Raw genomic sequence first — 24,181 nt, 5'->3', positions numbered from 1 at the left:
TGCCAGGTTAATCTGCTGCTTGATGGAGAGAAGATGCCAGGTAAATCTGCTACTTGATGGAGAGAAGATGCCAGGTAAATCTGCTACTTGATGGAGAGAAGATGCCAGGTAAATCTGCTGCTTGATGGAGAGAAGATGCCAGGTAAATCTGCTACTTGATGGAGAGAAGATGCCAGGTAAATCTGCTACTAGCTATAAGATGCCAGGTAAATCTGCTGCTAGATGGAGAAAAGATGCCAGGTTAATCTGCTGCTTGATGGAGAGAAGATGCCAGGTAAATCTGCTACTTGATGGAGAGAAGATGCCAGGTAAATCTGCTACTTGATGGAGAGAAGATGCCAGGTAAATCTGCTAGATGGTGAGAAGACACCAGGTAAATCTGCTGCTAGATGGAGAGAAGATGCCAGGTAAATCTGATACTAGATGGAGAGAAGATGCCAGGTAAATCTGCTAGCTGGAGAGAAGACACCAGGTAAATCTGCTGCTAGATGGAAATAAGATGCCAGGTTAATCTGCTGCTAGATGGAAATAAGATGCCAGGTTAATCTGCTGCTAGATGGAAATATGATGCCAGGTAAATCTGATACTAGATGGAGAGAAGATGCCAGGTAAATCTGCTACTAGCTATAAGATGCCAGGTAAATCTGCTGATTGATGGAGAAGGTGCCAGGTAAATCTGCTGCTTGATGGAGAGAAGATGCCAGGTAAATCTGCTGTTAGATGGAGAGAAGACACCAGGTAAATCTGCTGCTAGATGGAGAGAAGATGCCAGGTAAATCTGCTGTTAGATGTTCAATAATGTTTGAAGATTGACACCATGGGTATCAATGTATTTATTCTCAAATATTCCCCACAAGCTAGAGTAAAAGTATTGTGTGTTGTATATGTGGTTAGCTTCAATTTCATTTCCATTTTTTTTACGTAAAAATCGTGAAAATTGAGACCCATCACAATAACCAATAGACATGTTTAAGCTTTCAAACCAATAAACTCAAATTATTTTTCTAGTCCCAAGTTTTACCGTAAGCAGAATATATGTAGATGATTGTTTACATCTTTCTCATGCATGCAGACAATTTCGAGTTAAATTGTTTTGTTCTTTGTGGATAAAGCATTTATTATAGGTAAACTGCCTTGATGGTAGTTGGCCCAGTACTTCATTTCTTAAGGAAAATGACCCATATTTAAACCTGCAGGTCAATTTGTATAAGGGCAATTTGAGCACACAATGGTTAGATGAGGAGATGTATACACATGTACATTGGACAGGAAGATGGCAGACTGAGCTATACACAGTGATAATACTGAGGAGGAAGTATCTCGTCCAGGACTTCCTGTAGCTGGTCACCGAACTCACCAAACACCAGGCCACTACAGAACTGTGAAGGCTGCATACACCAATCCTGACTTTATATTATCTCAAAACAGTCTAATTCTTCATTCATATTTAATGTCTGACCCTCCATATACCCCAAAACAGTTCAACCCTGTGTATCTCAACAAAGTCATAGCATATAATACCCTCCTATTCTGAACAGCACATTCTAAACATTTTGACCCAGTATAGCACAAAGTGTCCACTCCATATCACAAATAAATCTGGCTTTCTTTATCTCAAAATAGCCTCATCCTCTGCTCCACATATTTCAACCCTCAAAATGCTGACCATCCATATCTCAAATGTCTGACCATCCACATCTCAAAATACCTGATCATGCATCCATATCTCAAATATCTGACCCTCCACATCTCAAATGTCTGACCCTCCACATCTCAAATGTCTGACTCTCCATTATCTCAAATGTCTGACCCTCCATATCTTAAATTCCTGACCCTCCATATCTCAAATGTCTGACCCTCCACATCTCAAATGTCTGACCCTCCACATCTCAAATGTCTGACTCTCCATATCTCAAATGTCTGACCCCCCACATCTCAAATGTCTGACCCTCCATATCTTAAATTCCTGACCCTCCATATCTCAAATGTCTGACCCTCCATATCTCAAATGTCTGACCATCCACATCTCAAAATACCTGATCATGCATCCATATCTCAAATATCTGACCCTCCACATCTCAAATGTCTGACCCTCCACATCTCAAATGTCTGACTCTCCATTATCTCAAATGTCTGACCCTCCATATCTTAAATTCCTGACCCTCCATATCTCAAATGTCTGACCCTCCACATCTCAAATGTCTGACCCTCCACATCTCAAATGTCTGACTCTCCATATCTCAAATGTCTGACCCCCCACATCTCAAATGTCTGACCCTCCATATCTTAAATTCCTGACCCTCCATATCTCAAATGTCTGACCCTCCACATCTCAAATGTCTGACCCTCCATATCTCAAATGTCTGACCCTCCATATCTCAAATGTCTGACCCTCCATATCTCAAATATCTGACCCTCCATATCTCAAATGTCTGACCATCCACATCTCAAATGTCTGACTCTCCACATCTCAAATGTCTGACTCTCCACATCTCAAATGTCTGACCCCCCATATCACAAACATGCAACCTTCAATCCATATCTCGAATGTCTGGCTCACAACATCTCAAATGGCTGACCCTCCATATCACAAACATGCAACCCTCAATCCATATCTCAAATGTCTGATCGTCCATATCTCAAATATCTGACCCTCCATATCTCAAATGTTTGACCCTCCATATCTCAAATGTCTGGCTCACAACATCTCAAATGTCTGACCCTCCACATCTCAAATGTGTGATCCTCCATGTGTCAGATTCCTGACTATCCATACCTCAAAGTAACAGTTTGACCCGGACCATACTCAAAATAGTGTGACCCTCCATATTTCTTATGTCTGACCCTCATCTCAAAACAGTTTGTCACACCATATCACTGAAAACAGTGTGACCTTCTGTCAAATGTCTGACCCTCTATATCTGATCCCTAATATTTTCAAATTCCTCTCTAGTCAGACAATCCCCAATTTCGGTGAAATAACAACCATATATATATATATATATATAATTGGATCTACTTCAAGGAAGACAATTATGGTGGGCTAGGTCATCAATGTTATGGGAGAATTTTAGGGATCAGAGAATTTGGATGGAATTTTCTTACGTGATATGACACAATTCAAACAATTTAAGTAAATAATGGTAAAGATCCCTAAATCATGTACCAGAGCGGTTCCCAAATCCTTATTGTGATATAAGAAGTATCTTGTATATTATACAGATCTACAGGATACCTGAATTATGCAAGTTTCAAAACATATCAAATAATTAAACTTAAATTCAAATCCATAGCTTTATTCAGTATACATGTACAGATGTACAGATATCAAATACCAATTAGCCACCTAAATTACTATCAATCAACTCTGTTCATGAAGACAACATGCATAATTTGGTTCTAGCATAATAGTAAAATTCATAACTAAGTACAGCAGATGTGTTGGTAGATCAGTATGTCACACACTACAATAAATAATAATACAAACCAGGAAATTTTGTTGGCTTGGGAAAATGTTATGATGATCATTGTAACACTTGAAATATCTATATTTCTTCTTCCTTCTAATTGTTTATTTTTTCTGAGTTGATCTCAAAGTAACATGAAATGAAAGTTTAATGATCACAGACACATGTAATCATCCAATTCATAAAGTAAACAAATGCCAGCTGACATATTGTCTTGTTAGAAAGTTAACTATAGGTGTTGAGAAACACTGACCCTACAGGATGTATATCATTACCTAGTATAGTGTCCAATACTGTGTCCATAAAGACATAAAATTTACAGCCAGTGAGTAAATATCCTGTTATCTGGTCGGCCCTCTAGTTATATATTAGGGGTCACTTCTCAGTGTAATTATTTCTGTAATAGTTGTCCATACACATCCTTAATTACTATGTGTTATGTTCAGACATTGGTATAAATTACTTGTGGAAATGCATTTATTTATGTGGGGTTTTTTTTGCCTTTCTGAAGGTATAATTATCTGCAACACCCTCTGAAGGTATAATTATATATCTGCAACGTTAACACTCTAACTCCTGGGGGTGGCACTTCAGGAGTATACAAGTGTGAGGGGACCCTAACTCCCTAGGGGTGGAATGGTAGAGTAGGTCCGAGACTTCACCACATTGATTCCTATGATTTGATCAGGTCTGAAGTCCTGGTGATATTTCATCATTACAGAATCAGTTGCAAATTAATTGCCCATTGTTTTGACCCAAATTTTTATCACAAATGGGTTTGTTTGCTTGTTTAGGTTTTATGGCCTATCGAGAGCCATGGACATTTAGGGCCAAACAAAATACTATTAATTGATTTCATTTGAGTTTAAACAGCTAAAAAGAGAACTAGTGGTGTTCCGATTAATCAAGTTCGTCGAGTATCACTTGTTTGAGACGTTTGATCAATTAATCGAGTAAGAAATATGTAATCGAGTTTCGTCGGAAGTGCCCTACTTCAGGTTTTATGAAAATATATTCGCCGGATTTCAGATAAACATCCGCAAGTTCAGCTTGACAATGTCTACAACACAGTCGCTTGCGGGAAATGGTTATGCTTGTATCATACAAAATCAAGCGTCGCAATAACTGGTACAGTGTTGTAATACTAGGAGGAATGCAAACGTACCGATGACTAAGATTTTGTTTGTGAGAACATAAGCGACTAGCTATGGAAGCAACGTCAATGTATATACGATCCTTCTTCCCGGTAAACGCACAGGGTCTATTTTATGGAAATATTTTGGTTTTTAATGAAAACAAGGAGCATTAGGTCTGTTAACACTTTCGTCACTGAATAAATTGCATGATGGGTATTTGGGCCCTAAGAAAATATGCACGTGGCTTTTCCTGGCCTGAATTAATTTACGATTATTGACGTTCAATTTGACATTTATTTTTAAAAGCACGTTTTTGAGAGAAATGCATTGCAGAATTGATGATACAGACGCACATAAGTAAACAGGATTATCGAGAATATCTCATAGATTTAATACGCGTGAAAAATACAGTCGAAAACAACAAATTGGCTTGTGACTTGCCTACCTTGCGTATAATTCTAGCGGAGAACACGATTCCAAATTTGGGAATGTGTACTTTCGTTTTGCAGCGCGATCAAAACGTACATTCGTCATGGAAACAAGTATCATATTATACTTTTAAAAACGAGATTTACAAATCTAACTATTGGATATTGTTTTTGGAAACCGCTCTGTACAGTCAGCGGTAGCATGCAGTACCAACAGCAAATTCTCGATCTTGGTTGTTAGCCGCCATTTTGACGACGCGGTTCCAACATCAAGAAGGATAACTCTCGCCGCAACGAAAACTTAGGAAGCAAAATAGTTTGAATGAGCTCTTCTAACATTTAATATAAACGAGGGAAAAAGAAAATGAAAACAATACAATGAACAACACAGTGAATTAAGTGTTAAACGCTTGCATCAAGGGTGGGTAGTCACTTGCAAGCATGAAAGGGCAGCCTTTTTCTTTGTTTTTTATTGGGTTTTTTCCATTTTTTTTTAACAAGTTGTGTTTTCAAATACATGATTTTTTTTTTATATTTTGATGCAATATTACAAAAACGCATTTTCGTTAGGCTTTTCTTCTTTTATTTTTTTTCTTCAATTTTTCTTCCTTTCTTTTAATTTGTTTTTCTTGTTTTCATTATTTTTTAATTTTCATAATGAGGTACAATGTGAATGATATTCATTGCTTGCAACTTAGTAGTTCAAGCAAATTAATACTGCCAGAAAAATGAAATGTTCAGCAAAAAGATTGACTGATTTATCCTGCTGTCTCTTGTGCAACACATGTAACAAACATGATACCATGACCGAGATGCAAACTTGTCCCAGGTAGGGTCAGACAATCCATTCTTGAGGTGAATTTATCAACCAGTCCCCATATGATGCTTTATGTAAACTGCAGGAATGACAACTATTGCTTGCCCTGTCCAGGAAGGTTGTTGGTACATTGAAGGAACACCTGATAAGAGTTCAGCTTTTATGATTAATTAAATACTGCAGGTTTTGATCTGCCTTGTTTACACCACCAATATGGGAAATGTAGTCTGTTATTAGTTCTGGGCAAGATATACCGGTATTTCCCTGGCAAACTTGTCATCTTCTTGTTTAATAATCTGTGAGTCTGTTTATACCTCTGTGGCAGGTTCGATATGAAAAGTAGAGAGTGCAGTGACACATTTTTTTGTCTTTCCATACAACAGATACCAATGGGCCTTTTTTGTACAATATCATCTGGCCTTTTCTGCATGATATCCCTTGGTAGATCATGGCAGTTGGACCTTAATTACTATAGACCTTACTGTACAACAGTCATAGGTGTTCTCATTCAAAGTGATGTTAATAAGAGTCATCCTGGTATACATGTCCCCAGCCTTGACCCTGAATACCAGTCCCCTGTAAACATTTCTTCACAACACTGGCTAGAGTTCCTTCTGCATGATGGCATCTTCCTCCAGTTAATTTATTATGAACACACCAGAAAATGTCATTATAATATAGGGATTTATTTGTTATGAGTGGATACATTTTGAGTGTTAATAAATTTTTATCTTTGCACTATAATTGTGATTGGGACAGCATTACATATGCACCTTTATGGATGTTGTATGAAGTTTGAGATACATGTATTCACAATGAGTACAACTCAGTATGAATTTAATAAAAAAAAAAATGTGTATTCAAAAAATGCAAGTACATGTAGGAGCAAAAATACCATAATCAGCTGATAATATTGTATCTGATGAACTTTTGAAGTAGTCAATTCATTACCATAAAGTTTTACTGACAGCCTGGTTCATGACCACACTCAATGCCATACAAAGACACAGGAAAGCTTTCATTTAACAACACTAACAGCCTTTCAATGCGGCCCCCATCCGAGGTTGCTTGCAATTTTGTTTTATTCCGGATTTGTCACTTGTGTCAATTTCGAATTTGCAGTGTTGAGCATATAATTCCGATCTCCTCTATCAGTGTTTCAATTAATACCTGATCTAAAAACAATACCAGATAATTCACTGACTCCTTAGCTTGAGTCATTGACCTTGTGGGTCATGTGTTTCCCCTTGATGTAAAAATATGTCGTAGCCTTCTCTCAAAATAATCGAAGCCGTAGACATTTTCAGATTTTGACAGCACGCAAAATAACTACATGACAACAAAGATCGCTACTTTATTGGTAGATATAATACTTTTCCGTGATTATAACGAGAATGTAAAAAACGATATGAATTACAAGTTCAAAATCTTTTAAAAAATCACGCAATTAAATATAAACCAAATCGTGAATTCGTATCATTCGACGTTACTCACATGTGTGTGTTTATAGAGCCATCTTGGATAAGATATGGTCATGTGATCATGATCTGTGTTACTAAAATTAGAATACTCGATCTTCTGTTTGTGTTAAAAATCCGAATTATTAGCTCGTTTTCCCGATAAAGTATCAACAGAAATACAATGAAACATACATATAAAACTATGCAAGTAGTATTGGAACCGTGTCTTTGATAGATGGTGGAGATTTGATCATAAAAGCTAGCGAGTTGGCAGACACTGCCGCACCGCTGACGTGATGCACCAGTGGTTCATTCAATTAATCAAACGTATCGTTGTTTCTGTGTTTTTAATTCACGAATATGTTAACCATTTGTACAAAACGTCAATATAAATTCATATTGCAAACTGTCCTGAACATTCCCAGCTTTATTACACAGGACAAAAATCTAGATTCGTTATATATTTTTTCGGGAATCAGTTGTTTACTCGCTCCCGTCCGACCGGAAGTTCTCGAGAGCAGAAGTTTAAAACAAGTTGGACGTTATACGTAAATTTAGACATCTAAAGTTGTGTTACGTATTGCTAATTTCATTATTTATTGCCAAACATTATCTCATTCAAGTAAGAATCAGTCATGATTATTTAAATCGCTGTATCATCACTTCAAAAAAATGCAGAAAAAAATCTACTTCCGTGATGCATTAATGCATCATTCGGCCCCGGCACGGTGATGCATTAATGCATCATTCGGCCCCGGCCCGGTGATGCATTAATGCATCATCAGGGCTTAAAGGGTTAAGTACTGATACTTAAAATATGACAAAAACTATTTATAAAATGTGCAGAAAGTCGTATTCCTTCAATGGTAAGTCACAGTTCTACTTTTGTTTTCAAAGTATATTAGACTTTCGATAACGGACGGATTAAAGCATTTTACAGCCCGTGCAAAAATTTCCAATGAGCTAAATACTCCAATGAACAATCCTTTTGTTGTTGTTTTTATGTGTTGGATAAAATTATTAAAAAAACAATTTTGGTTCATTTTTATCTGTGTAATAAACAAATAAACACACAGGAAGATAGTATACATGTAGCTATATAGGTATAACAGTTATTAGTTACTGAAATTGTTGTTGAAAGCATTTCACAAAATATTGAGACATGAATACAAAATATACATTTGGAAATTAATTGATTTTAATCGATCATCGATCGGTTACACACAAGTGATGATCGATCACAAAAATTCAACCGATTCCCAACACTAAAGAGAACACATTTTAAAAAAGATTTGCATTGTATATTTAAGAAATAATTAACGATGATTCATGTATTGTTGCAGGATATACAACGAGTATGAGGATATTTTGCAATTAAATTAATAACAAAGGCCACAGGCCTGAGTTATTAATTAAGATTGCAAAATATCCGAGTCCAAGTTGTATATCCTGCAACAATACACGAGTCAAAGTTGATTATTTCTATTCTACCATGTACTGTTTAGTTCTGAGATCTACCTTTTCCTAAAAGAAAAACGGCAAAGAAACCCCGAGAAATGTGTCGCTACATGGCTGTTACAATTCACAAGAAACGATAAGTCGCTCGTGCTAATGAATATTCAAAAGCCGACGTCAATTCCAAGCCAGTTGCGAGAACGTTACGAGAACTTTCGGGGATGTCGGCCAGCAATTCATGTAGAAATGCTCTCCAAAGGTTGCCTGTGGAGATTTACCTTACAACATATTGTTAAGCAAAGTCTGTTCTGGGATAGAAATTAACAATCAGGCAAAGAGCTTTCTCCTTTGTAAAATACACAGTCTCCGACGTTCAAACGTTTTGGCACCGCCATGTTTGTTTACAAATGCACGATTTTGGAGGGGAAAAATTGTAACAGCAGTGACTCACAAGTGTGTATTATTGACACGAGAGTGGATTACTGGCAAATAATACACGGTTTTAAACCAATCAAAACTGGCGTTGCATAGCAAACGTGGTAGAATTATAGATCACTATGATAACAAGAGCTGTTGGAGAACAGCATAGCTCGTCTCGCAAATGTTTGTCAATAAATAATTAAAATATATTAATTGGAATGGTTTCGCAAATTGCATTAATAATATTTATATTGTTTACTTAATCAGATTATGCTTTGTGAATTCATGCAATTTTCAAAACCATACCAATTTATATATATATAAATTATTTATTGACAAACATTCGGGAGACAAGCTATGCTGTTGCAGATTAAATGAATATATCAAATACATATGTAATTGCTTTTGGACATATTTCTTCAATTTTTTGACAAAATATTATCCTAATGAGAGTTGTCTCCCTTGAAAAGTGTGGACCGGTATAAATTGTCTATTGCGCACATTTTCACATTGTTTTATTTTCAGTTTCACCCCAAGAGGGGATAGTGTAACTCCATAAGGACTCTTTTACCAAATATCAGCACCCTAGTACAATCATAAAGTGATGTGTTAAATAGCTTTCAACATTTGCACAAATTTTTTTTTAAATGTATTTTTTCCCAAAAAAAATATTTCAGTTCAACTCCAGCAAGGGATAGTTTAACCCCCATGGGGAACCTAATACCATGTATTACTATGCCTTTCAACACTCACAATATAAACTTAACACAAAGTCCAAAGATTTAAAAACAAAAACAAAAAAACAGATTAAAAAGAAAAAATCCAATTTTTTTTTTAAAGTTTTACTCCAGGAAGGGATTGTCTTACTCCTTAGGGACTCTATTGCCAAATATCAGCACCCTAGTACAATTATAAAGTGATGTATTAATACCTTTCAACACTTGCACCAAAACCTTAACGCAGAAATATTCTAAGTCCAAAAATTTGAAAATTCTGGTTTTTTCCCAAAACAATCTTTTAGTTTAACTCTGGCAGGGGATAGTCTAACCCTAGGGGGACTCTATGGCCAATTATCAGCACCCTAGTACAATTATGAAGAGATGTATTAATACCTTTCAACACTTGCACCAAAAACTTAACGCAAACATTTTCCAAGTCCAAAAATTTTCAAAAATCTGTTTTTTTTCCAAAACTCCGGCAGGGGATAGTTTGACCCCCACAGGGACCATATTACCATAAATTACTATGCCTTCCAACACTTGCACCAAAAATTTAACATTTGGAAAACCAACGCCGACGCCGGAGTGACGACATAAGCTCTCACTCTTCTTCGAAGAGACGAGCTAAAAAAGGGCAGTACTACAGGAAAAAGGGCGGGGCGCATTTCTAACTTTGAATTAGGGGCAGGGCGCCGCGCCCTGCCAACCCGACCTAGCTGAGACACTGCTTTAATTCCGACATGACTCAGAATCCAAAGTTATGTTATTTTGCACTTTTTTAAGATATGAGATATTCGGAAGACAAGGTTTTGTACGGGTGTATTCTTGGGATCTCTTAATTGTAAACTCTGAAGGACAGACAGAGAGTCGGAACAAATGATTGCCTTTTAAATGCGGTGATCATTGATGTGGTCGCTGGCCAAACCGATTGCACATGCTTCCGCAGAGAAAATTGAGGCACATCTGGTAAACGGATTGAAGAACAATGATGATTGGTGTAGCACGCTGCCGAGACCTTTTTTAGTATCTTTTGAGCCATATGCATCAGTGTTACCTGAACATGATCAGGAAAATCTGCAATGCACTCCCGAAAGGAGGATTTGTGTTCTTCGAATTTGCCCTCTCATGCAGAGTAAGGTTAATATCTGGTGTTTCAACAAGCCACGGCGCTACATCAGATATGGTGTACTCAGCTATGTTGTCTAAACCTCTGTTAAGTTCCTGTAGAAAGTTTGAGATTCTTATGCCAAATGTTGGTAAGAGTTTTTGGTTTTGAGTGAATATGTTTCGGTATTGTGGATTGAAAACAAGATTGAAGGTCAGGTTTTTCGGGTTTGACTTCAATTGAGCAGCATACTGTAGGGACAGTTTTTTCCTTCATTTTAAGATAGGGCTGCAACGATACACTGCACCTACGATTCGATTCAATTTTCGATATCCACTGTCAATTTGTAAATTTTGTGTCCACTGACTAGAGTTCAAACATTTGAAATGAACTGAGATACAATCCTGATTAATTTTGTGAATCTTCAAGTCTCAATTTTTTCAGAAAAATAAATTGATGAACTTGATCTGATGACAAGCATGATTTTTGTGCTGTAACTAAGTCTCCTGCTGTTGAAAAGATTATTTTAATCGTAACAGAAGCTGCAGATACACATGTATTTTTTGCCAAATTTGACACTTTCAAAGCCGAAATACTTCACAATCTTTCGATTGAAACTTAAAGGAGGATCCACTATTTTGATTTGAACACGCCATGCTTGAGATCACATGTTAGCAGATGAACTGTCAAATGTATTCTCACAGTTGATTGGTTCTCGTGACTGCAAGTGGTCCAATGGAAACGAGCGTACTAAACGCCTATCGTGAATTGAATCGCAACATAAAATACCGTGATACTTAAAGATGACACAAATGGGTCCAGATCGGAGATTTAATCTGGTCCCTGGAGAATTGACGATGAATTAATCTTAGTGCAATTGTAGTGGGGCTGTTATTTTAAGTGTATTTGCAGGTTAAGCTGACATAGTTAAGCTCAACATCAACTATATGACATGTCTATACGTGTGTACTATATGTACCAGTGTCACCCTGACCTTTGTTGTCCTGTCTCTGGTTGATGCTTTGCTCACTTGCCTTTTCCTCAGTGTCTGCAGTGCCCATTTGTTGAATCCTCTGTTAAGATTGGTCCTTTAGTTTCAAATTGTCAAATGTGGGATAAATTCAGGGTGGTATTATATACTGAGTAATGTGACGGAGTAGTTCCCTGTGTGCTGCCACATCTTCATGTAAAGTGGTAAATTTGGGTTAGGTTATAAAATATTTAGGGTCTTACTATATCTGTTGGGATTTTGGGTTTAGTTTGTATACTCTGGTTCTAGGTATGGGGGCGGTTCTAGGTTAGGGCATTTGTATGTGCTAGATGCTGTTGTCTGTTTCAATGTAATTCTCTGTTGTAAATATCTATATCATAAATACAAAATTGTTAATTTTAGTTCAAGACATTTGTCCTCCCTCTATACGACAGTTACATACAATTTCATTAACAAATTACACATAAAAACCAGAATCCTGACCTCGTTCGCAGTGTCTGGGTATATATATACCTACATGCAAATAGGCCGATCTAGTGCACGTAAATTTATTAACTTGTATATATATTCTGTCATAATGAATAAAAATATTAGTGCCTACCAACAATAATGAAGGTTTATTGTGATCAATTTATACCAAATCAAATACACGAGAATGTATGTGAGTGACTGTCAATGGAAAAATGAACGACGTCAAGTGTTTCTGAGGCTGACTCACCTTTGATAGGGGCAGAACGAGGAAAGTCCCACCACCAGCAGACTCGGTAATAACAGCCAGGAATTTAGGGTTGACGGCGGCAAACGGGCGGTCCCACGACTGTTTAGTGGTTTTGATACAGTCATAGCACTGGTCGCGCTTCATAGCCTTACCGAAAACATGACGGAACCTACTCTTTCTCATGAAAGCCATCTGAAAGCAGATAAAGAAAAACGTGTGTCACGTCGGCTGAGGAAATGACACCGGGGCCGGCAGCATCGGTCGACTGTGTGGGGCAGACACTTGCGTCCATCATACTACATTAATGACAAAAGGCGATAATAGATTGATACCTTTGTGGTTCTTTACATATGATTCAAACCCGCGACGAAGTGTCAAAGTTCTCCGAACGTGTGCTGTTTTCACGCCCTCTGCTGCCGCTTCCTTACTTACTCCGGAAGTACGCAACTGCGCATGTACATTATCTTCAAGTCAAACTGGCTCGTAAGATACCCAAAAAAGGTAAATGATTCATTGATGAAAGATCGAATAAAACTAAAGGGTATCGATTTCTTAAGTTTATATGCCCCAAATAACAAGACACACACATCCATTGGTAACTTGGTAAATGCAATCAACCTAATGTAATAAATTGATGAATAATTTACAAAAAAGAACAAAGGGAATTAACTCGTACAAATGGAACACACACTTCACACCATACACAACAACAAAAGTTAAAAAAAAATTTATTCCCCCCCCCCCCCCCCCCCCTATTCCTTGTGGAATCAAATCATATTTATAGGAGAATTGTACTATTTCGGAACAAGAATATAACTTTCAATATTTCCCAGTCATCGATCCAGAATCTTTTTCATTTTGAGATAAGGACGTTTTTTTTAAACATATAGTCTCATAGTCTCTTGGTATCGGTGTAACCCTGGTTTCCTGACGTTCCCCTCTTTCTAGAGACCTAGGGATATGGAACGCCAAATTAACATTTATATTCAATTAATTGAACCTATCTTCGAAAGGGGGGGCGGGGGGGGGGGGGGGGGGGGGGGGTTCCAGCAATTTAGTGATAATGCGAGCGCCGTAGGCGAGAGCCGATTTTCCCCCCATTTTTAAAGCTATAATTTTTTCCCTCCGACCCCCAGGGTTAATTATTTGAAGATAGGTACAATTGAATTGAACCTAGCTATCTCTAATTAACTGAATTGAACCTATCTCTAATACAATTAATTAAACCTATCTTCAATTATTTGAAGATAGGTTCAATTTATTGAATATATGTTAATTGGGCGTTCCATACCTACATGCTTATTATTTTGCATCAGAGACTAATACTACATGTGCTATACATATGTAACAGGAGAAGGAGAAAATGTAGCAGCCAGACCGGGGTTCGAACCCGGGACCCTCCGAACTTTAGACGGACACTTTACCCCTGTGAGCTGCCTGGTTGCCGATGATCGACCCAGTCCAGTTCCGCAGCACATATATATTTGTCACTGCCTCTGCGAGAGATCTATCGAAAACTGAGTGATCACTCGAAAAATGTGAGAGATCAGTCGAAAACTGTCAGAGATCTGTCGAAAACTGCGAAATCTGTCGAAAACTGTCAGAGATCTGTCGAAAACTGTCAGAGATCTGTTGAAAACTGCCAGAGATCTGTCGAAAACTGTTAGAGATCTGTCAAAAACGGTCAGATCTATTGAAAATTCCGAGAGATCAGTCGAAAACTGCGAGAGGTCTGTCGAATACTGCGAAAGATCTGTCGAATACTGTGAGAGATCTGTCGAAAACTGCGAGAGATCAGTCGAAAACTGCGAGAGATCTGTCGAAAACTGTGAGAGATCTGTCGAAAACTGTTAGAGATCTGTCGAAAACTGCGAGAGATCAGTCGAAAACTGCGAGAGATCAGTCGAAAACTGCGAGAGATCTGTCGAAAACTGTGAGAGATCTGTCGAAAACTGAGTGATCTGTCGAAAACTGCGAGAGATCTGTCGAAAACTGAGAGATCTGTCGAAAACTGTGAGAGATCAGTCGAAAACTGTGAGAGATCTGTCGAAAACTGCGAGAGATCAGTCGAAAGCTGTTAGAGATCTGTCGAAAACTGCGAGAGATCAGTCGAAAACTGCGAGAGATCTGTCGAAAACTGCGAGAGATTCGTCGAAAACTGCGAGAGATATGTCGAAAACTGTGAGTGATCTGTCGAAAACTGCGAGAGATTCGTCGAAAACTGCGAGAGATATGTCGAAAACTGTGAGTGATCTGTCGAAAACTGCGAGAGATTCGTCGAAAACTGCGAGAGATCTGTCGAAAACTGCGAGAGATCTGTCGAAAACTGCGAGAGATCTGTCGAAAACTGTGAGAGATCTGTCGAAAGCTGTTAGAGATCTGTCGAAAACTGCGAGAGATCTGTCGAAAACTGTGAGAGATCTGTCGAAAACTGTGAGTGATCTGTCGAAAACTGTGAGTGATCTGTCGAAAACTGTGAGTGATCTATCGAAAACTGCGAGAGATTCGTCGAAAACTGCGAGAGATCTGTCGAAAACTGCGAGAGATCTGTCGAAAACTGTCAGATCTGTTGAAACTGTGAGAGATCTGTAGAAAACTTTGAGAGATCAGTCGAAAACTGCCAAAGATCTGTTGAAAACTGCGAGAGATCTGTCGAAAGCTGTCATTGATTAGTCGAAAGTTATCAGGGATTGTATGTCGATAACTTTAAGGGATCTGTCGAAAACTGCGAAGAGACCTGTCGTAAACTGTAAGAGATCTATTGAGAAGTGTGAGACATTTGGATAAGGTTAAATTATTTTAAAATGCAACGCTTTAAAACTTACATTATCTAATATAAATGTCGTTCAGGAAACAAAAACCACCCATCTGCACGATTACTAAGCGTCCAAAAGTTAAATAAGATCGCTAAAAAAACCCGTAGAGACGAGATCTCCGAACGTGCCATATGCCATTTACTATCGGACGTATGAAAAATGAAATAAAAAAAAAAACTGGTATCAAGATTTCTTGACGCGCACAGTGATTAGGTTTATTAATAAAACTGATTGAAATTGCAACCTTTATATAAACGTACTCATTATAAATGTAGAAATATGGAGACAGGCACACGTCTGCATTCCAGCACCGAGGCGAGTTCAGTACTATAGTACTTTATGGTATCTCTTACACGTATAGAGGATATACACTATATCCGTCCAATGACTATTTTAAATGATATTGAAATACGGAGGTGACGTTTGAAACTCAAGTTAATATAAAGCACAAGCGGAAAATTTCAGATCGTAAATATACTCCCAGAATCTTGTGTTAGCACGTGCATCTGTACGTGTATTGTATTGTAAACTGGACGCTCTCGTTGTTCTATACACGGCACTGACGTCATCAAAGTGGCTATAAGCACACAATAAACCTTCTTCAAGGGATTGCTCAGTAAAAAAAATCTCACATATTATGGAACTCCTCAAAGCCATGACATATATACACGTAACATTCACCGAAATAGCACTAACTGTTTGTTTTGTTTGTTTGCTCAGTTTCGCGAACAGTCAGGGGCAGTTTGAGGCGTAAATCCCTGTAGAAGCTGGTGGCTACCTCTCTTGATATTATACGAGAGGCCATTGGCATGCCCGATGATCCGGATCAATTGAGAGATTCTTTTATCTTGCCCAACGACGCAGCCACCGGTCCGCGATATCGGTTCCCGAAACATCATTTACGGCAACACTTGATGAAAATATGTTTTTAATAATATCCACAACAACTTTGTGCATTGGTGCCATCATCATTATCAAATTGATCACGAATATGCGAACGCAGAACCACAAAGGATTCCGATGATTGGTTGTAACTTGTTATTGTCATACTTGTAACTGTCCTTATTGATAATGTCATCCTTTTCACTGTCATTAATGGAAATTTAACTTTTGTTACTGTCATTCCCGATGTCATCCTAGTAAAAGTCCTTCTGATAATGTCATCCCTGTTACTGTTCTTCCTGATAATGTCATCCTTGTTGCTGTCCTTCCTGATAATGTCATCCTTGTTGCTGTCCTTCCTGATAATGTCATCACTATTTCTGTCATTTCTGATCTGATGTCCCGTTTTTTATATCCTCTATGATAATGTCATCCTAATCTCTCTCCTTACTGGTATCATCGTCGTTACTGTCCTTCCTGATAATGTCATCATTGTTTTTGTCATGTCCTAATTCTTGCTGTCATTTACATGCCAATGCCATTTCCTTGTCTTTCTCCACCCTGACATTCCTGATTATCTGTTTGTTGCTGTCATCCTTGATAATGTCTTCATTATTTCTGTAATTTCTGATCTGATGTCCTGTTTTTATATCCTCTATGATAACGCCATCCTTAAGTTCTCTCTTTAACGATATCATCCTTGTTACTGTCCTTTCTGATAATGTCATCCTTGTTACTGTCCTTTCTGATAATGTCATCCTTGTTACTGTCCTTTCTGATAATGTCATCCTTGTAACTCATTCCTTATAATGACATCCTTGTTACTGTCCTTTCTGATAATGTCATCCTTGTTACTGTCCTTTCTGATAATGTCATCCTTGTTACTCATTCCTTATAGGACATCTTTGTTACTCATTCCTTATAATGACATCTTTGTTACTAATTCCTGATAATATCATCTTTGTTACTGTCGTTCCTGATAATGTCATCCTTGTTACTGTCGTTCCCGATAATTTCATCCTTGTTACTGTCGTTCCTGATAAGTCATCCTTGTAACTGTCGTTCCTGATAATGTCACCCTTGTTACTGTTGTTCCTGATAATGTCATCCATGTAACTGTCGTTTATGATGTCATCATTGCTGCTATCGTTCCTGATGTCATCCTTGTTACTATTGTTCCTGACAATGTCATCCTTGTAACTGTCGTTCCTGATAATGTCATCCTTGTAACTGTCGTTCCTGATAAGTCATCCTTGTAACTGTCGTTCCTGATGTCATCCTTGTTACTGTCGTTCCTGACAATGTCATCCTTGTTACTGTCGTTCCTGATAATGTAACCCTTGTTACTGTCGTTCCTGATAATGTCATCCTTGTTACTGTCCTTTCTGATGTTATCATTGCTACTCATTCCTGATAATGTCATCCTTTTTACTGTCCTTTCTGATAATGTCATCCTTGTTACTGTCGATTCTGATGTCATCCTTGTTACTGTCTTTCCTGATGCCATCCTTGTTACTGTCGTTCCTGATGTCATCCTTGTTACTGTCGTTCCTGATGTCATCCTTGTTACTGTCGTTCCTGATGTCATCCTTGTTACTGTCGTTCCTGATAATGTCATCCTTGTTACTGTCGTTCCTGATAATGTCATCCTTGTTACTGTCGATCCTGACAATGCCATCCTTGTAACTGTCGTTCCTGATGTCATCCTTGTTACTGTCGTTCCTGATGTCATCCTTGTTACTGTCGTTCCTGATGCCATCCTTGTAACTGTCGTTCCTGATAATGTCATCATTGTTACTGTCGTTCCTGATATCATCCTTGTAACTGTCGTTCCTGATAATGTCATCATTGTTACTGTCGTTCCTGATGTCACCCTTGTTACTGTCGTTCCTGATGTCATCCTTGTTACTGTCGTTCCTGATAATGTCATCCTTGTTACTGTCGTTTCTGATAATGCCATCCTTGTTACTGTCGTTCCTGATGTCATCCTGGTTACTGTCGTTCCTGATGTCATCCTTGTAACTGTCGTTCCTGATAATGTCATCCTTGTTACTGTCGTTCCTGATAAGTCATCCTTGTAACTGTCGTTCCTGATAAGTCATCCTTATTACCGTCGTTCCTGATGTCATCCTTGTTACCGTCGTTCCTGATAATGTCATCCTTGTTACCGTCGTTCCTGATAATGTCATCCTTGTTACTGTCGTTCCTGATGCCATCCTTGTTACCGTCGTTCCTGATAATGTCATCCTTGTTACTGTCGTTCCTGATGCCATCCTTGTTACCGTCGTTCCTGATAATGTCATCCTTGTTACTGTCTTTCCTGACAGTGTCATCCTTGTTACTCATTCCTGATAATGTCATCCTTGTTAATGTCCTCACTATTAATGTCATTCCTTTCACTGTTATTCCTGATAATGTCCTCCTTTAGTTATATACTGTACACAGGAAATTTATTTGCCTAACAATCATATACAAATTTAAAATAACTTAAGAAAAATATTTACTCAAATCACATGTTTTATTTCTTTGTTACATCACTTATATCACAGATATGTTCTGTACACGTTTATATATATACATTGTAAATATTAAAACAATTAGATTAGCACTTACATATATATAGCATTAATGTGTGCACAACTTACCAAGTAAGATCTTAGATGCTTTTAAAATATCTGCTGAACAGCCATAATGTCCGACTTCAAATCGATTAAATACATGTACATAAACAAACATGTAGCACACTGGCTATAACACCACTTTACATTTAATATCAGAATCTGTAAAAAATACAATTACCTGGTAAATGTGTACCTTAAAAAAACAACAAAAAAGCATGCATAACATGATACTTGGTTTCCATGGACATCCTGATGACTGGACCATCACCTCTGTAGACATACAGATGGACACCGTGCTATATTCTGTGTTCCAATCATGCTCTGATTTCAGATTAAGAATATGATGGAAGTTCCAAGAAGTCTCTGGTGGACATATTTCACCTGATAGTACTTGGACATCAAAGAAAATACAACCCGTATAATATGTATTTCGATGTTCTTTTTAAACACCAGACAGAACACACATAAAAGGGCTCTCCTTCGGTTACTTTTTTTCATATGTAACCTCTTTCAATTTGGACTTGTAATTCGGGGAATTTTTTGCCCCAATTCCTTATATTATGTTTGTGTATCTATTTCTTATTTAGATGATAAGCTTGGGATCACTCAAGCTCGGGGGTTGCCCATCTAAAACAGTCTTAGAAGAGCCGCCTTCTATAGCTACCAGCTGCATACTTGGTGGCTTGAATTCGCTCATTTAGTCATTGCTAGCTAAGCTTGTGATCGCTCAAGCTCGGGGATTGCATGCCCTACTAGTATCATCAGAATCTTATTTGTTTAGGTGTACCTGTTTTAGTAGTGAGTCAAATTTAATTATGTAATATTGAAAGTGTGTTGATGTAATTTATTTGTAAGAATGAGCTGCCCTTAAGAATGCCAAATATTTAATAATTGATATGAGCCTGAACAAGTTGTTGGTTCCATTCAATAATTTTTGAACTTTCATACTGTTTGTTGTGCTGTGTGTAAATATTAATACAAAGGATACTTAGCATTGCTGTTCAATTACATAATCATAAAAAAAAAACCTGAAAATTACACAATACCATTCACCAAATTAAAACAGATTTCTTAGAGAAACAATTTTTGCTTGACTGATTAACTCTTCCACATGATCTGTTTCCTATGTTGCACCTGTACCTAATTAACTGTTCCACATGATTTGTGTCCCGTGTTCCACCTGTACCTAATTAACTGTTCCACATGATCTGTGTCCCGTGTTCCACCTGTACCTAATTAACTGTTCCACATGATCTGTGTCCCGTGTTCCACCTGTACCTAATTAACTGTTCCACATGATCCTTTTCCTATGTTCCACCTGTACCTAATTAACTGTTCCACATGATATGTTTCTCATGTTCCACCTGTACCTAATTAACTGTTCCACATGCCCTGTCACTGTGTTTCACCTGTACCTAATTAATTGTTCCACATGCCCTGTCACTGTGTTTCACCTGTACCAAATCAACATGTTCTGTAATCTTTTCCCAATATTATCCCTTTCCCCTACTACACATATCCTGTGTTTCCTCACTCGTCGGACTTGTGAATGATCTGTCCAGTAGCTGTTCCATCCTCTGGATACTCCCTACACTTTTCATTGTTCATAACATAGTGTGTGCCAGTAAAACATTCGAAGTACTTTCCAACTTCTGGGTGACTGATTGTTGAGACACTTTCTGGCATGGTTAGATTTTCTGTAAGAGAAAGTAAATGATAAGCCTCTTTTTACTCATCAGGACACACCTTACACGCCTTACGGCCGACCTAAAAGTTTCCTATAACCAACTGAAGAAGAGAAAAATAGAATTGATATCATACTGTTTGGAAAGCTGGTTTCAGGAGTTGCTCCTGTTCTCTTTATTTGTTTACTATGTACCATATTCAAGAAGGCACAGTGCACTAAGGTATCCTCCTGAAACCTAGCAGATGAACCACAACACACATCTAAACTTGGCAGGATGATGGTTCCTGACGACTTTTTCAAACTGGAGATTTTTCTTATGTGATTTAATATATATATATGAAAGCACTTAATATGCTAAAATCATGGTTCTGTACAAGAAATTGTCTTAGGAAAACCTCACAGGCAACCCCTCCTTTCAGCAACTGAAGCTATTAATTTTGAGATTTTTTTTAATGGCATAATTATGTACCTGAATGGTAGCCTAATGCGTTTTTACATCATCACCATCCTTGAAACTCCAGGGCTTATAATCTCTAATCTTAACCCCTGGAGTATCAAGGGTACAACTTTACAAATAGGCTGAGTTGGAAAAAGAATCTGACCTGAGCTTCAGTCAATGGCCCGGTGATCTTTGAGTAAGTGTTACTATGAGTTTGATTTATCTTCACTGACCAATAACAAGGTTGAGTTGGCTAGACTTTAAAGCTGATCAATACAAATTACCTTGAGCAGCATATCTGTTAGAACCATCTTCCACCAGGACATTGTAAAAAGGCTGGTGTTGTTTGTTGGGCAGAGTATGGACACCCATTTGATGAATCCATTCTTTACTCGCCTCACATTTCTGGTCCCAGCCATATATCACACACATGTAGTTATACCTACAAAAATGTACAATCATATATCACACACATGTAGTTATACCTACACAAATGTACAATCATATATCACACACATGTAGTTATACCTACAACCATATATCACACACATGTAGTTATACCTACAAAAATGTACAATCATATATCACACACATAGTTGTACCTACAACTATATATCACACACATGTAGTTATACCTACAACCATATATCACACACATGTAGTTATACCTACAATCATATATCACACACATGTAGTTGTACCTACAACCATATATCACACACATGTAGTTATACCTACAAAAATGTACAATCATATATCACACACATGTAGTTATACCTACAACTATATATCAAAAACATTTAGTTGTACCTACAAAAATGTACAATCATATATCACACACATGTTGTTATACCTACAACCATATATCACACACATGTAGTTATACCTACAAAAATGTACAATCATATATCACACACATGTAGTTATACCTACAACCATATATCACACACATTTAGTTATACCTACAACCATATATCACACACATATGTAGTTATACCTACAACTATATATCACACACATGTAGTTATACCTACAACCATATATCACACACATTTAGTTATACCTACAACCATCTATCACACACATGTAGTTATACCTACAACCATCTATCACACACACATGTAATTATACCTACAACCATTATATCACACACATGTAGTTATACCTACAAACATATATCACACACACATGTAATTATACCTACAACCATTATATCACACACATTTAGTTATACCTACAACCATATATCACACATGTAGTTATACCTACAACCATATATCACACACATTTAGTTGTACAGACAGCTATACATTATCAGACATGTCAGAATACTCTTTCTTATCATAGCTGTATTTACTATGCATACCCTGACAAAAGAAGTTATAGAAGGGTAAGTGATAGCCATGTATAAACTGTAGTTATAGAAGGGTAAGTGATAGCCATGTATAAGTTGTAGTTATAGAAGGGTAAGTGAGGGCCATGTATAAGCTGTAGTTATAGAAGGGTAAGTGAGGTCCATGTATAAGTTGTAGTTATAGAAGGGTAAGTGAGGGCCATGTATAAGTTGTAGTTATAGAAGGGTAAGTGATAGCCATGTATAACTGTAGTTATAGAAGGGTAAGTGAGGGCCATGTATAAGTTGTAGTTATAGAAGGGTAAGTGATAGCCATGTATAAACTGTAGTTATAGAAGGGTAAGTGATAGCCATGTATAACTGTAGTTATATAAGGGTAAGTGAGGGCCATGTATAAGTTGTAGTTATAGAAGGGTAAGTGATAGCCATGTATAACTGTAGTTATAGAAGGGTAAGTGAGGGCCATGTATAAATTGTAGTTATAGAAGGGTAAGTGAGGGCCATGTATAAGCTGTAGTTATAGAAGGGTAAGTGATAGCCATGTATAAGCTGTAGTTATGGAAGGGTAAGTGAGGGCCATGTATAAGCTGTAGTTATAGAAGGGTAAGTGAGGGCCATGTATAAGCTGTAGTTATAGAAGGGTAAGTGATAGCCATGTATAAGCTGTAGTTATAGAAGGGTAAGTGAGGGCCATGTATAACTGTAGTTATAGAAGGGTAAGTGAGGGCCATGTATAAGCTGTAGTTATAGAAGGGTAAGTGATAGCCATGTATAAGCTGTAGTTATAGAAGGGTAAGTGATAGCCATGTATAAACTGTAGTTATAGAAGGGTAAGTGAGGGCCATGTATAAGCTGTAGTTATAGAAGGGTAAGTGAGGGCCATGTATAAGCTGTAGTTATAGAAGGGTAAGTGAGGGCCATGTATAAACTGTAGTTATAGAAGGGTAAGTGAGGGCCATGTATAAGCTGTAGTTATAGAAGGGTAAGTGATAGCCATGTATAAGTTGTAGTTATAGAAGGGTAAGTGAGGGCCATGTATAAGCTGTAGTTATAGAAGGGTAAGTGATAACCATGTATAAGCTGTAGTTATAGAAGGGTAAGTGATGGCCATGTATAAACTGTAGTTATAGAAGGGTAAGTGATAGCCATGTATAAGTTGTAGTTATAGAAGGGTAAGTGAGGGCCATGTATAAGCTGTAGTTATAGAAGGGTAAGTGAGGGCCATGTATAAGCTGTAGTTATAGAAGGGTAAGTGAGGGCCATGTATAAGCTGTAGTTATAGAAGGGTAAGTGAGGGCCATGTATAAGCTGTAGTTATAGAAGGGTAAGTGAGGGCCATGTATAAACTGTAGTTATAGAAGGGTAAGTGATAGCCATGTATAAGCTGTAGTTATAGAAGGGTAAGTGAGGGCCATGTATAAGCTGTAGTTATAGAAGGGTAAGTGAGGGCCATGTATAAGCTGTAGTTATAGAAGGGTAAGTGAGGGCCATGTATAAACTGTAGTTATAGAAGGGTAAGTGAGGGCCATGTATAAGCTGTAGTTATAGAAAGGGTAAGTGATAGCCATGTATAAGCTGTAGTTATAGAAGGGTAAGTGATAGCCATGTATAAGTTGTAGTTATAGAAGGGTAAGTGAGGGCCATGTATAAGCTGTAGTTATAGAAG

General features: G+C 37.6%; 3 protein-coding genes across 4 annotated transcripts in view; all 3 read right to left on the bottom strand.

Moving 5' to 3' along the window:
- Positions 1-13,158, bottom strand: part of LOC117333580 (coronin-1A-like) — a 41,429-nt gene extending 28,271 nt beyond the window's left edge. The window contains exons 1-2 of one of the 2 annotated variants that reach the window (XM_033892934.1): positions 13,049-13,158; positions 12,717-12,908 (exon numbers count right to left, since the gene is read on the bottom strand). In XM_033892934.1, the coding sequence (XP_033748825.1) occupies positions 12,717-12,908 (192 nt within the window). In that variant the 5' untranslated portion in view covers positions 13,049-13,158. Of the gene's footprint in view, positions 1-12,716; positions 12,909-13,048 lie in introns of those variants that run through there. The other variant, XM_033892935.1, reaches the window with a different exon arrangement.
- Positions 13,159-17,814: 4,656 nt separating this feature from the next.
- Positions 17,815-18,775, bottom strand: LOC117332348 (protein PFC0760c-like). Its single transcript, XM_033891234.1, has 2 exons — positions 18,468-18,775; positions 17,815-18,436 (listed from the first exon to the last, which is right to left on the bottom strand). The coding sequence occupies exons 1-2, from the start codon at positions 18,773-18,775 to the stop codon at positions 17,815-17,817; spliced, it is 930 nt and encodes a 309-aa protein (XP_033747125.1).
- A 138-nt stretch (positions 18,776-18,913) lies between these two features.
- LOC117332347 (F-box only protein 21-like) overlaps positions 18,914-24,181 on the bottom strand; it is a 37,996-nt gene continuing 32,728 nt past the window's right edge. Inside the window, exons 12-13 of the mRNA XM_033891233.1 lie at positions 21,446-21,603; positions 18,914-20,732 (exon numbers count right to left, since the gene is read on the bottom strand). Coding sequence (XP_033747124.1) covers positions 20,566-20,732; positions 21,446-21,603 — 325 coding nt within the window. The 3' untranslated portion in view covers positions 18,914-20,565. The remainder of the gene's footprint in view (positions 20,733-21,445; positions 21,604-24,181) is intronic.

The sequence above is a fragment of the Pecten maximus genome, chromosome 8 (genome assembly GCF_902652985.1).
Source record: "Pecten maximus chromosome 8, xPecMax1.1, whole genome shotgun sequence".
Lineage (NCBI taxonomy): Eukaryota > Metazoa > Mollusca > Bivalvia > Pectinida > Pectinidae > Pecten > Pecten maximus.
This window is presented reverse-complemented; position numbering and strand designations above follow the sequence as displayed.